The sequence below is a fragment of the Brienomyrus brachyistius genome, chromosome 4 (assembly GCF_023856365.1).
Source record: "Brienomyrus brachyistius isolate T26 chromosome 4, BBRACH_0.4, whole genome shotgun sequence".
Classification (NCBI taxonomy): Eukaryota; Metazoa; Chordata; class Actinopteri; order Osteoglossiformes; family Mormyridae; genus Brienomyrus; species Brienomyrus brachyistius.
The window spans coordinates 29,558,710-29,573,921 of NC_064536.1; the positions used below are offsets into that span (position 1 = coordinate 29,558,710).

Sequence of the window (15,212 nt, forward strand, 5' to 3'; positions counted from 1 at the left end):
ATAACCTTATTAAAAGGGGTACGGCCACTTTACTGCTGATGCTGGGGGGAACAGAGGATAAATTTAATAATATGATGCTTGTCCGTCATTCTCAGTGGCGATACGCAGGACGGTGCCCCTAGCTGTGCTTGCACTTCATCCTATAGGAGCTCGACATCTTGGGAATGTTAATGCGTAGTGTTTGATGATGCTGCGCAAAATTGCACAACTCCAATCACCCGCATTTGTCCCAAATCTGCAATATGGTGTGTGTCTGTGTGTGTGTCTGCTTTGGAATGGAATATAGATGCATCTTTGCAGGATGACAGCACCCTAACCCAGTGCTGTCAGGGGTTTGAGTCGCAGCAGAGCATTAAATTGAATACAGCCCCCCACCCCAGAAGTCTCCCTGTTAGTCTCGAAATCAGTCTGCATCGTTATAGCTATTGCTGTTAGCACAATATATCAGTTAGAATTGCATATGTATGTTCAGTCCATTGGGTCAGACTTAGTTAATATTGCTGCCTGACAATTAGATTTCAGTTGACAATCAAACAGCAGCACCGGAGTTAGACGCAACTACTAAAATGATGGATCGCATTGGATGACTATTTTCCATAGTTGTGGAAGAGGGATTCTATCGTCCATTCATAACTTCAAATTTCTACACTATAGTCTCCCAAATTGGTGCTACTTTGCTGACGTCTCACTGCCTGCATTATATGATGTGATTGCTACACGCATTCATGGGATCTTAAGAAGTAACAGTACTGACATCAGTTTCATTACAGATCTGTGGAGCTCAGAGGTATCAGTTGTCCATCTGTCCGTCCATACATTCTCCATACCTGCTTGTCTTATGCAGGGTTGGAGGGGTCTACAGCCAATCCCACAAGTTACGGGTGCAAAGCAGGGAACAACCCAAAACGGGGCAGTATGGGTAATATTAAAATGTAATATACTTATTAGTACTAGCCCCTACTTATATACGATTAGATTAACATACTAGTAATCTTTGTACCTGTTGAACCAGTATGTGTATTTTACTCCACCAGGGGACCAGGAGGTAGACACAGGGCTAGCCAAGAAGCAGTTAAGGGCCTAGCCAGGAAGAAGGCACGGGCCTAGCCAAGAAGCAGGCACGGGCCTAGCCAGGAAGCAGGCACGGGGATAGCCAGGAAGCAGGCACGGGCCTAGCCAGGAAGCAGGCACGGGGATAGCCAGGAAGCAGGCACGGGCCTAGCCAGGAAGCAGGCACGGGCCTAGCCAGGAAGCAGGCACGGGCATAGTGTGAACACTGGAGTAAGTTTGAAGCTGATCTCCAGCAATGCGTAAATAGGAGAAACTGGACCCCTCTGCAGTAAGTCAGCAGAGCAACATCGGTGTAAATACTGTCACGCGTGACAGATGTAATAAGGGAGTAAAATCCCCGTCAGGAATGAGGAGGGATAGCAACGGCCCATTTTACATGCTGACACCAACACACACGTCATGCACCGGCATGTTTACACTAGGATGTCAGCCATGTCATGCACTATGAAAACACCGATCTTTCAAACGAAAATAAAGCCCCAGTGTCAATGCGATCCCAGAGACGGCGCGGGCGCTGATGACAATGAGAGGCTCAAACACACAGATTTGCATATCTATTCACCCCCGCCGTCTCTGACGAACAGGCCAACGCGAGTGCTGTGCAAATGGGCGTCTCTTGCAAACAGCTGCTGTCTAATCTGACCAACCCAGGCAGGGTCAAAGGTTAGTGTGTCACCCAATGTGTAAGCAAGCCAGAAGGCCATGGGTTCGAATCCCAACGGTGGTTCTGCTGCTGCGGGTGGTAAGTGTCCAAACTGCATGTCTAATCATTCCGCTTTATAGGTCTAATTCATGTAAGCTGATTTGGATAAAAGATCAGGTTAAACCACAAAAATGAAATCACTTTTTTTTTCCCCACACAAGACGCATGAAATTTAATTTTGTCTTAAAATATCACATTACGCCACGCTAAATCAGGTGCCTTTCATTTTCTTCTCTTACCCCCCCATTCCCCCCTGCAAAAAAAGCACCGAGACAAATATATCACCACCTCTGTAGCTCACACCATAGTGTATGTAGTACACAAATACAACATGACCAGGTGAGAACAATCCTGCGATAAACACAATGACGTAATTTTGAGTGTCACTTAAGGATACAGACTGCCTCAGCACCAAGGGCGTACCTAGCAATTCTCTCTCCTTTCTGACCAATTTCACATATCCGAGGGCCCCTGTCAAATGCTGGGCCCCCTGTCGGGTTGCTGTCTTAGCCCCTAGCTTCTATATGTGGCTGCATGCCCGATGTAAGGGGGGGGGGGCAAACCCACCAAAAATGTGAATCTCTCCATCTCCCCTGCCAGCCACTTCTCCTCCATTCCCTCCTTTACAAAATTGTCTCACTCTTCAGCTTGTTTTGCCTCCTGCTGGGTGGTGCCTGACACTCTCCCACAATCCTTTGCTCTCATTAGGATGTAAACAATGGAGAGCGAGAGTGATGCTAATGACCACAGTCCCTCATTTCTTTGCTTTGATTTCCATGGCTGTCCCAGAAGGGGTGCAGAAAAACAATCTGTGGAACCGGTAAATTGTTACGCAGAGTGGACAGTCGGTCCGGCTGTGACAGCTGGCTCAGCAGGTACCGTAGTGCAATCAATTCAGACTCACAGGGCATTTCGTGCAATTGTTCGTTAAGCGATCGTTTTCTACTATTTAAGAAATTTATTTGTGTTAAGCTCCAAGAATTAATGGCTAATGTGTGTCCCACCACTGCTGGCAAGTTTACTGTACTGAAGCCTGCCCAGGAAAATGGGGGTGGGGAGCTCTGACCGTGCATTTAAAGCCAGCCATGCTCCACCAGGGTTGAGCGGATCTATGTTCATTATCCAGATCTCGAGGCCATTCCTGTGCACTGATTAGTTACTTATGACTGAGCTGGGGGCGGATACCTGTCCGTCAAGATCAAACGTGTGTGAGGGAAAGAGTTGCGGACATTTATGCCACTTAATTTCCCTGACACCTCTGCCAGCATAATAGCAGTCTACAACAACAACAACAATGATACATAATTAACAATAATAAACAATAACGATAAACAACATCAATAAAAATAATGATGATACTAAACAATAATCACCAACAGCAACAATAATAAATAAAAGCAGTATACTTGGACACCCGCCCCCCCCCTGCACTGTGTGTTCTATGCCAGCATGGTTCGGCAGCTAAATCCCTTCTAGGGCACTAAGCATTTCAGGAGATATTTTACACCCGAGCTAAAGGAATCCGAGTCATGGGGGCTTGGATTGGACTGTATGTGAGCTCTGAACTCACAGTAACTGAGGGCCCCCCCCCCCCCCCCCCCCCCAAATGCCCAGGGACTCTTTCCGTTGCAGTTCATAGTTCTCCACGAGGAGAAAGTATGCTGGCCCCCTTCAAGAACCGTCGACAAAGTGTGTGTGTGTGGGGCAGCGATGTTTGCAGAACAACAAAGCAAATGAACAATTTTTGAGGAACATTTAAAAGCAAGTTATACCACGTAGAAGTGCAAGAATGGGGAACGAATTCCTACACACATACAGTACAGCTTTCAGCTTCTGTGCCGTTCCAGCTTCAGCCGTCTGAAGTTACCGTACTCTGGCGGTGCAAGGCTCAGTTTTAAAGGTAACGGTAGGTACCTTAACCAGCCATCAGCCTCTGAATACTCTGCTTTTCTGCGGTTTAATGGCACTCTGTAGGTCGGGGAAATTGAAACACGCTTAATGCAGCTCCTTGGCATTGGCTTCAAACTCACGCGCCTTTTATTTTGATTGCTCCACCAAACAAATCAGCTTCGCGGTTAAACCTTTCCGGTGACCTTTCCGATGCTGGGGGCTGATGATCGATTATGGGATATAAATGGGGAAACCCAGCAACAGGGCTGCTGATTCATTGCAGTTAGACATAATCAGGTTAGATTTTTTTTTTTCTTTTTCTTACAGTGTAAACGCCAACACTGACAATAATATGCAGAGTAAGAGTATAATAGCTGATGGCCTTCGGGATGGCAAAAAGCCGTCTTACAGCGGGAACGTGAATCTCCATCGTGGGAGAACAGAAAGGGGAGGCTGCAGAATTAGTGCAATAAGCACAGCATTAGTGGAATAATCCACAGAAGTGCCTCGTTAAAAGAAGCGATGGCTGGTCTCTTTCACCGTGTGACCTTCACTGCACGCCGAAAGCAAAGAGCACTTCTTTTCATTTGCACTTTTCGACATTATTCACTCGGCTGTAAGCTTGCTCCGTTTTACCCCGGTATATGCACTCGGGCTGAATACCTGACTTCAGGGTACAACCTCGCGGGACACTGTAGAGATGACGGGGAAGCCGCATCACGGCGAGGCACCGGTGGGGCAATTAGACCACCGTCCCCATCGCAGACTGAGTGGCTGTGATGAATTCATTAATGGCAAATCTGCACTCTGCTCCATTATTAGGCGCGGAGAAAGACAAGTAATTAACGGCAGTTCCTGTCTCTCAGGCTTATTTATGAGGAGATGTTGTGCGTAACGAGCAGAGCGCAGCAGGGCCAGACAAAAGAAACTCCTTCGAAAGGTACAGTTCTGCGGTGGTATTTAAAAAACAAACAACCAAACAAACAAACAACCAAACAAACAAACAACCAAACAAACAAACAACCAAACAAACAAACGACCAAACAAACAAACGACCAAACAAACAAACGACCAAACAAACAAACAAACAACCAAACAAACAAACAACTAAACAAACAAACAAACAAAAATGCACATCCTGTTGAAACGTAAACGAGATCATGAATATACATCAGGGTTAGGCTGGAGTGCTGGACGAAGGTCAAGCCTCTACTTTACAGGTTATGTGGTATTTAACCTGAATTGTGGGTGTATAAAAGAAAAAATAAAACATAAACCGCGCAGGTCCAGTGTATGAATGGCAATGTGAGATGTAGTGACATGCTGGTACGGTAGGTGGCGCAGTAATTAAGGAGCCAGATTAATAAAAAGAATCAAGTCTGCAAAATGATGTCAACTCCAGATTGAGAGTTCAGATCGACTCTTAAATAAACAACAACGCAGTGAAAGCAAAGCAGAGAGCATTTAGATGAGGAAACGGCTTCGTGTTCCCAGGTAGTGATTCGCAATCAGCAACGCAGCCCCAGCAGGTATCTGTAGTGGGGAGATGCAGCTGGTCCCACCAACGGCTCTGAGACCCTCAAACGCTGAAGCGCGAACAGCTTGACGTGCAGGAGGATCTCCATGGCAACTGCCCCGGCTTCACACCGCGCCGCTCCACGTCCTACCTCCCAATTTGATGGCTCACATCGTTAACACATTGGCTATGGTTTATTACGCCTTTTACGGCCTCGGCCGACACACACGCTCGCCGACATCACTGTCGGCTCCCAGCCTACCTGAACATCTTCATGCAGCTTCTCACATGCAGACACGCCCAGTGTACACAGTTGGTGATATTTTTTTTTCAGATGCAAAATAGGACCCCTCTGTCACGCACGGAGGGGATCAGAATCCAGGCTGCAGTGGTCTGCTTCCTAAGCAGCGGAGGATCCTACAAATCCTCTTCTATCCCTCGAACTGAAAAAGACGCTTTAGCCGCACGGGCTTGGGTTACTCTACAGGGTCCCTGACTTTGCCAACATCCAAAGGACTTAATGCCAGCACACAAGTCTAAGAAAAGTGATCATATATTTCCTTCCCCTATAGGCAAGTTTTATCACAAGTCAGACAGAAGCATCTTGTGTCCGATAGCAAACGCAACAGCCACTTAATTTAAAAATGTAACCCTTAATGTAGATTAATCCTGTGACATCGACAACATGACATTAATTAAAGATACCACAGTCTCTATCTACATTCCTCATCATCTGCTGTTTATCTGGCTGTTGGGGTTGAAGGAGCGTCTTTAATTATCAATAATTACACGGTGGTTGGAGAGGAGGGCAGGATTACAGGCACAGCCAATCAACATCTCTAGATCACTGGGGGGGGGGGGGACTCAGGGGTCACATGGCTAAAGCCAAAGCCGGTAGAAAAGGTGATCTTATTAAGCACAGATTTAGAACAGAACACAGCAGGCAGTTCACTCTGATGCCAGCAGGGGGCAGAACTGCAGTTTGGACTTTAGAGTCAAACCAGAGAGATTCTACCTGCACCCCCTCCTGCAAAAATCTATGTTACTAGCTGAGGGATTGGGGGAGATCAGGGTCTGCGATCACAGGCTGTTATGCGATCAGTAGGCAAACATGCACTTCATTCTGATTCTGCTCACTTAGTCACAGGGACGGTTCCTGCTAGGAAGCCGGCCTGGATCCGGAGTTTCGACTTTTGCACACTGAACATGCCCTAGCCTGAGCCAATTACTTCACTCCATTTTCTGATTCAGAGCTATCAGCCAATCACACAAACCACTCTCTGCAATTATCCAGTTTAAGACTGAACCTCCCCTACAATTTTTCTGTTCCCTTGTGCTGGGGGTGTCTCTCTGGGATTCTGGGGGCCAAACAGGGGTATCCTGGGGACTTGGGACTGTGGCAATTGTGGAGTGGGTGCTGCGACTCACCAAATAGAGCCGAAAAAGCCAATTATTTATCAGAACATGCTTGGAAAACACCATTATAAACGGTACAATTATTTGCCATTCAGGAATCCTAATTTGAACGAGTATCAAAGGGTATGAATTAAATATTTGCTGCCACAGTTTTCTGACGGCAGCCCAGTACGGGAGCAGCTGGGCGGGACTTGCGTGGTGCCGTAAAAGCGTCTGTAATGGCCGGACAGGTGACCCTATGTGGGGGCAACAGCTCTCATTAGCCAGATCGACAGCGGCACAATCAAACACGCACGGCACATTTGTGGGCGTGCTGCGATAATGAAGCCGTTAGCCGTGATGCGGGGGCTTCCGCGTTCGGAAAGGCTGGAGACTCAGGCCATCGATCAGGGTGAAACGAAACAAAACAACCACGCTCCTCGCTGGCTCGCTAACGCAGTAGCTAGCCCAGTTAATTAGATTTAAACGATAACGCTTGCTGTTTAATAATGCTATTAGCGTAGCACAAATAATACCGACGTGCTCGCAAATGCGCACCATCTTGTTTTTCTGAAGACTAAAAAAGAGGCATCTAATGAAGGAATTCTGTTCCCTCGAGGAACGACGTGAATAGCTGACATCTCCCATTTTATCGTTTGTCGGCACTGTGGTATACAGAATGCTGCAACACTATTACTACGGACTAAATAATTTCTCCAATCCTGGGGATAGCGGTGGAAAAGAGAGAACAGTCTGACCATTCCAATACTCGTATGAAAACAGAAAGTGTCTTGAAGGTTTGCTTTTTAGACTGTGCTAGTGTATCCATAGTGCTGGGGTATCCATAGTGCTGGAGTATCCATAGTGCTGGGGTATCCATAGTGCTGGAGTATCCATAGTGCTGGAGTATCCATAGTGCTGGAGTAACCATAGTGCTGGAGTAACCATAGTGCTGGAGTAACCATAGTACATACCACATCACTTTATGGAAAACTCTGCAATTTTACTGCACAATAGATGGAACTGCAGTCGAGTCATAGATGGTTCTAGATCCTGTTTAGGGGGCTTCACCCCACTGTTTCTTCATCTCAACCCCCGCCTAATTAATTTTTTTCATATCTTGTCCTGTATTTTCAAAAACATTCTGTACCCCTGGTTTGGCAAACTTTGGGGCCTGCCCCTCCCCATAGAAATGTTAAGGATGGGGTGGGGTGATGGGGGTTGGTGGGGAGGGGGGTGACAGAGAGCTGGGCCCCCCTAAGGGTCACATCCTGAACCACTGACTGAAGCGATTTGCTTATATTCACTTAATAAATAAAGGGAATTTTGACTAAAAAGGTCTAAATTTGCAAGTCTCCTGAATCCATCAGGTTTTACTGCGGTTTCCGTAGACAATGAGTAATCGCTGGATAGTTAAAGTTGGGTACAAAGACTGTTTCCTTCAGGGACACGTGTTGCTCCGAAAGCTGCTTTTTTTAAAGCTAAATTTATCTTTCTGAGTTTCACGGGAGGCTTCATCTGACTGGAAGAAAGACACCAAAGAAATTCATCATCGTGTTTTTTTTTTTTTGTTTTTATACTGCAATAGAAAAAAAATCATAAATATCTAAAGTAATATTTCTGAAAGTAGGTCATTGCTGCTTTGGGTGACCCTTGCGACGTCAACTCAAAATAATGATGTACAACCCTGAGCAACCAGCTAGGTGGCGTGGTCGAGGTGGCCCCGACAACCCTCCCCTCTTTGGGCCACTTCGGGTTCCTGGAACCCCGATTCCAGCATCCAAAGGAAACTACATGTCTGGCCACGGACCGCTCTCCTCCACTATTGAAAATTCATTTGAGCTTTGCTCTCCTGACACCTAATTTAAGAGCCCCCCCCCCCCCCCCCCACCGTGTGTTATCTGCAAGTAAACAAGGCCAGCCAGGAGGAGTGATTCCCAGGGGCCTCTGATAGACACAGGAGCCGGGATTGCTGGTTTATTTATTTCTGCTTTTCACCGCCTGACCAATTAGAATTTTTCATTGGCACTTTAATTTCACAATAATCCACGGTGCACGCTCCTCTTCCCGCGGTTCCGAATCCCTTTAGCGACGGATCTGTAACGGTTCTGCCCGTCGGCAAGGCAGATCCAGTTAAATCTGTCTTGACGGCATGTCGCTTTGCGCCACCAGGGGCAGAAATTCTGCGACGTGTACGACAATGTTCTCCCCGTCGAAAAAAGAAGCAAAGGGTGTAATTCCCAGTTTTGTGAAGGAAGGGCGGGGGGGGGTAGGATTGGTTGGTGCTAGCCAAGGGTATCTATCACACGGGTATTTTGCAGCTAATTAGAAGCTGGTATGCTTTAGGAAAATAAAAAGGAAAATGACATCATCTCCCGTGGATGAGTACTGGAGCCTTTCAGCTAAAAGAACAACACACAAGCATTTGAATACCCTGAAACACATGGCTGATTTCTGCGTGGGAGCTGCCCTCGTTACTGTCATTAACGGGGCGCTTCTGGTCATTTTAACTGCTGCGGTTTTTGCTCATTACCGTGCGAAAGCATTTCCCTTGAGTCACGGTTGCTTCTCAAACCATGCGCGGTTCGTGTAAACGAACGGTGCCGTTTGTGAACCAGCTTCCGAGTCAATGTGCTTCGTTCTGTTTGCCTTTCGCTGCCTTTTTCCTTTCAACGCGGCTTAGAAAGTCATCAACAATTACACAGACAATATAGGAAACACAGATGCTACACTTCTTGTCATCTGTGGACAGAACCTGTTCCATATGCAGATCACCGGGACGGAATGGTGACTGTCACATGTCAGTCTAGTCATGTGATCTAGCCATACTTCACTCTACAAAGACCCTTTGTTACATCAAAGGTCTTTCAGATTTAAAGGACCACAACTAGAATTCAAATATTTTCCGGCATATTATAAAGATTTGATGTAAAGGTAACCATATTACCAGAACCGCATTTAATCTGAGTTCTAAGGTTCTCATTTCTATGGTTCCTTGACCATTTTTCAGTTCTGGATCATCTGCTACCGGGACATCTAATCAGTCAAAGGACCTATCAGGAGATTGAATTTTTCCATCTAGAGAAACGTTTTTTTTTTTCTCCTTTTGACAGTTAAACTAATCTAGGAAATGTATTAAGGAGATTTTTTTTTGTTTTTTTTTCTATTTAATGTTGAGAAAAGAATGAAAGTGACAGGCACTGACACACGGGGGGGCAGTGAAACAGGAGACAAGTCCCACAATGCCTCTGGAGCACTGAGAAGGGCAGCACCAGCAGGGCACGTGAAATTAGCACGAATCATCTAAATCAGACTAAAATAATGACATTTACATCCAGTAATGGATTTTTTTTCCTACTTTGCTCCAATTGTGTAAAAGATGTTTGTGTGCCATGGTATGGGGTATGGGCGTACCCCAGCCGCGTGGCCCGCCGTGGACTGTCTCGCAGCGTCGAGGGCGTACCCCAGCCACCAGACATATGCTGCCTGGAATAGGCTCCTGCCATGGTCCTGACCAGAATAAGCAGACGGATGGATGGATGGATAGATGGATGGATGGATGCAGAGGCATAGTGACAGGACAGGCAGGGCAAGCTATGGCCAGGGGCCCTGAGCTGTGAGGGGATCCGCTGAAGGCTGCCGATTACATAGTAAAATGAATGACGAATCTGCTTATTTCTGTATCCTATTTGTCACAAAAGTGAAATAAAGGACTTAAGTTTATTACATTCTTTTTGTTTATATTAGTTTGTAAATCACGCTAAAATAAATGTAATACATTTCACCATGTTGGGGGAGGCCCCCAGAGTCACCTGTAGATGGATGGATGCTTAATTGTCAACATTTCCCCAAATGCAACCTTGCAAGGTTACTTCATGTATAAACGTTTGTCTTTATCATACATTTCATTCCGAAACAGGCCTTGGAATTTACACTATTTTATTAAATTATACAGTCTCGTGCTATGAATATCAGGTCCTTCCAGCAGCCAATCTTAAGTTAACAATTACGTTTCACCTGAGATACACGGATGAGGTTCATTTATATCCGCACTGCGATTTCAGACAAATAAAGTGTGCAAGAACAAAACCCGGATTCCCCGAAGAGACCTCGCTGCCGCAGAAGATGTCATGTTACTGTCAGTTTCCCGGCCACGCACCACTCCATTAACGCCTCACCCAGCGTACATTCACCATGCCTGGGAATAAAGGCTCGCTGTCTCCCGCAAAATGCCAGGTGTCCGTCTGCCCGTCGCTGTCTCCTGAGATCACGACGGGCTTTCAGAGTGAGGTAGCCAGACGCCTGCTCTCTCACACGCGGTATAATAACTCCAGGCAGCCGGCCGCGCAGTGCCATCGCTCCCCGAGGCTGCAATTGCGGATCCAGATAACGGGAGCCGACTTACCTGACTTCCCGGCCCCGTCGGGCCGTTTATCATAAACAGGCACCGGCCAGAATAACCATCTCCGGGACGGAGGAGGGGTGAAGATAAATCTTTAAACAGCACCGGCACGGATTCAATTCGCCGGCGCTTTAATACATACGCGCGGAGCCGGGCTATAGCGACACGCTAACGGGGCTGGCTGGGCTGACATTCATTTCATCCTTGACCAGCTTCTCGGTTATGTTTCTGAATAGTATGCACCTTATCTGTCCCCATGAAAGTAAGGAAGAGTCACTCTTTGGATGCCCGCTGATTACTATGGGATGCCCCTTCTGATCCGCATTCATCCAGGCAGCATCTAGGACTCATATTCGTCTTTAATTGCTCCGCCTTCACACAAGCAACCTCTGGGGATTATTTTCATGATATTTAGTTTACCAGCATGCTAAATTCACAACAGATTACCAGGTAACAGTTAATGCAAGGAGAGTCACTACACTAATATTTTCTGGGGAGGGGGGCCTGATTTTAATGTAAATGAATAAGAAAACGTTATAAACTAATTAGTACAGTAAAATCCCGTTATAGTGGACTTGTTTATATGGGAATATCGTCTAAAACGGACGAGGCCTTTAAGAACATGCAGAAAAACCATCGGATATTAGTGGTGGGCGGATCGATTCAAGTATCGATAATGCCGATAATAATGTTGGTATTGATATTTATCAATACCAGTTTAATGAGATCGATGCTTCAGTTTCAATTTCTCTCCTGAATGCGCTACTGCTCTTGATCGCCGCTCCCGGCTGTCACATGACTCAGCGGCGCCAGGCAAGCAGGCAGGCTCACTTGCGCGCGCTCACACGCAGTATAATATTTATAATAAAGTATTGTAATAATGAGTCGCTGAGCCTTGCTCGCAATAATTAAACAGCAGAGATAGTTAGGGGTTTAATTACCAGATGACGTTTATTACACCCATACTACTACATTCCACACACTTGCACTACCCATCGTGCTCCTCTCCCCATTTACTCCTCATACACATGTTTGGCGCGCGCGCGCGCACACACACACACACACACACACACTACGTACAACGATAAACATTAACCACTATGCATGATATAACACACAGCACGTTTATAACAACACGTGGATTACTGGGAACTATTTACAAGCTAGCTATTTACAAACTTTGCCCAAATTCTGTCTTGGGTTTTAACTAATTAATTAAAAAAAAGTCACAAAAAACACTTAAAGGTAATGCAAATTAATTTAGCTTTATCAATTTGATGATGCATCCACCTTAATTATTAAAGATTATTGATATTGGCATCATATCGCTGATACTAGCCCTCTATTTACTTGATATCGGATCGATACCAAATCTTGTAGTATCGCACACCACTATGACTATCGGATATAGCGGACTCGCATATAACGGAATTTCGCTTATAACGGTTAAACGCTTTTACGGTAGTTTTGCTCACTATAATAGACATGCAGGCTCCGCTTACAAGGCGCGTGGCGTGATGGTGATATTCAGCGCCGATACGTAGTCGGGATTATTAATAGTCACGTATCTGGTCAGGTAAAGTTGGATTACTACATCTACAATATAATAATGTATACCACAAGTGTGTCTGCCGGGGTGTGGCATGAGTAAATGGTGTCCTGTAGTTGTGTTCCTGGCATAAAGCAACTCTGGATATTACGGACTTTGGATATAACGGACTGCTTTGTCAGGTCCCTTGAAGTCCGTTATAACGGGATTTTACTGTATACAGTACATTCATTTGGGGGGGGGGGGAGTCCCCTCTTAAAACAGCCCCAGTGATGCCTCTGGTTAGTGCTGGTGGGGGAAGTTGATCCCAAACCAGATGAATAGGGGTGGATAGTAAGGAAAGGAGGGATAAAAGAAGAGTGAGGAGAGGAAAAAAAGAGAAACGAGAAGAAAACTAAGGCTACAAACAGCGCAGAGTGAAAGACGAAGAAAAGCATGCGTCACGTCTGAAAAACAACAATATTCAGCATTGTTCTTTTTGGCTGCGGCTCCTGCCTCGTTGTTCGAGCCGCTAAAATTACCCTGCATTTTCCAAGACGATCAAAATAGACACACAGGGACTTAATTGTAACCCGTAGCTGGGAATTTCATATTATTTCACGTTTTTCTTTGCTCCAGATGGTCGCCAAGCACTCCCTTTTCCCCGCACTGAAAGAAAGAAAAAAAACTCCCATCTGTACTTTGTATCACATAAATAAGCAACAATTAATTTGCAGTTAACAAGCAGCTCTTATTTTATGCAGGTAATTATGGTAGTTAATATGGTAACAGCACCAAAAGCCCCTGGATTCGTCAGGTTGTGTAACCATGCACCGTGTCCTCCCCACCCCCCGGGACACAAAGAAACAGTCCTATTAAAAGTAAAACCAATTACTAGGTAATTTTAAATTGTCCAAAGAAGCTTTCTTTTCTTCATATTGGTCAATAAAAACTACTTAAATTACTGACCTAAATTTCACCAGACTTCTGCGTTACTGTGAACTGCAAAGCCTGTAGTAAGGAAACTGTCCACATCAATATACATACACTGTATCTGTTTTGTGTCATACTGCCACCGTTTCTGTGATGGTTGTACTGTTTATATACTGTAAGTATGGCTCTTCCACATGTTATATTGTGACGCACCAGGGAGGGAGACCCTCATCACAAACTGCCCTGATTGGACAACGGATGGGGGCACAATGTCCTGATTGGCTAAATGGGGGAAGCAGTACTCCGGGTGAGTGTTTGGGTCCCGACATGAAAATTTCAGTCAAACACATTGGTTCCAGTGCAGCGTGATGTTACCCCCCCCCCCCCCCCCCCCCCCCAGCTGTCATTCAAGTCACGTGATGACCGTGACCCTCAGTTAAAATGCGAAGGGGTCTCGTATCCATGAGCACATTGGCCAGTGAAGCTGGCAACTTCAGTCGGTCTGCTTATATGGAAATCGATTGTGTTATTTAGGAAGACCCTCTTTGTCTGTGGTCCATCTGTAGCTGTAGCTGGTGTGCAAAACAGTCAGTCCAAAGATGACCCTCTGCATTTCAATTCTACGGTTAATACGTTGTACGGCACTGTAATGTCACCAAAGTAGACCACTTTCTTAAGACAGAGAGGCAACTGCAGGTGAATTTTCATTTACCGGAAACTTCTATCCACTAGAATGAAGGGAAACAATTTGTGTGTGCCCCCTGGGATCTGAACCCACAACCTTTGCGATGCTGGAGCAATGCTCCAGGATTCTCAAGGTTCCGGCTTCACATCAGGGCCTGATGGACTGAAGTTTTGGACCAGAAGCATATTTTCGGCTCCACTTTTGGTAATAAAGCTTGCAATGGACATTCAAAATGCCACTGTAAATACCATAAACAAGCAACTGGTCAGTGTTTGGTTTTTTTGTCATGCAGTTGGACTGTGATGGTACTCACAGCTGAGGGTGTTACGGTCAGCCACTCAAGGGAAAGCTGGCAATAAGGCAGGCTTTCACATCTCCGAGGAGTGCCAAGGGAATCCCATCTCGCTCGCACCCACCACGGCTATCAGTATTAATTATAAGATCAGATACTGGTGGCCCCAGCAATCCGATCGCGAGGGAATCTTGTATCTTCCAGTCTGAAAACCGGAGGGATAAACCGCGGCTGGCCGTTAAGTCCCATCTCCTCGCCACTGGGAGTGAGACCTTTTCTCCATTTTGCCGTAATGAGAGGAATACTTTTCTGTGCAATTTCTCACTCTCCCCATCTCTCTCTTTTTCATACATGATGCAGCTAAATTGCAAGACTGAAATAAAGCTTGGAAAGCGGGAGGCCGTGAAAGGACAAGGCACTGGAAATGGAGTGATTTCCCATAAGAGGCAGACTTTTTCATGGGCCATGTCAGATGTGCTTTGTCCCTCGTGGAAATGATGATGGCGTGCCCTCACCTGCCTTGGAGATGATGGTGACGCTGGACCTCCTTCACCAACCTTACAGATGATGCCGGACCTCCCTCACCAGCCTTACAGATGATGCCGGATCTCCCTCACCTGCCTTACAGATGATGCTGGACCTCCTTCACCAGCCTTACAGATGATGCCGGACCTCCCTCACCAGCCTTACAGATGATGCCGGATCTCCCTCACCTGCCTTACAGATGATGCTGGACCTCCTTCACCAGCCTTACAGATGATGCTGGACCTCCCTCACCAGCCTTACAGATGATGCCG

General features: G+C 46.1%; 1 protein-coding gene across 3 annotated transcripts in view; it reads right to left on the reverse strand.

The window, feature by feature from the left end:
• LOC125740828 (RNA-binding Raly-like protein) overlaps positions 1-15,212 on the reverse strand; it is an 89,346-nt gene that overhangs the window by 55,607 nt on the left and 18,527 nt on the right. The window contains exon 1 of one of the 3 annotated variants that reach the window (XM_049012533.1): positions 10,981-11,376. The exons of the other annotated variants lie outside the window; for them this stretch is intronic. Coding sequence (XP_048868490.1) covers positions 10,981-11,013 — 33 coding nt within the window. The 5' untranslated portion in view covers positions 11,014-11,376. Of the gene's footprint in view, positions 1-10,980; positions 11,377-15,212 lie in introns of those variants that run through there. 3 annotated transcript variants of the gene reach the window in all.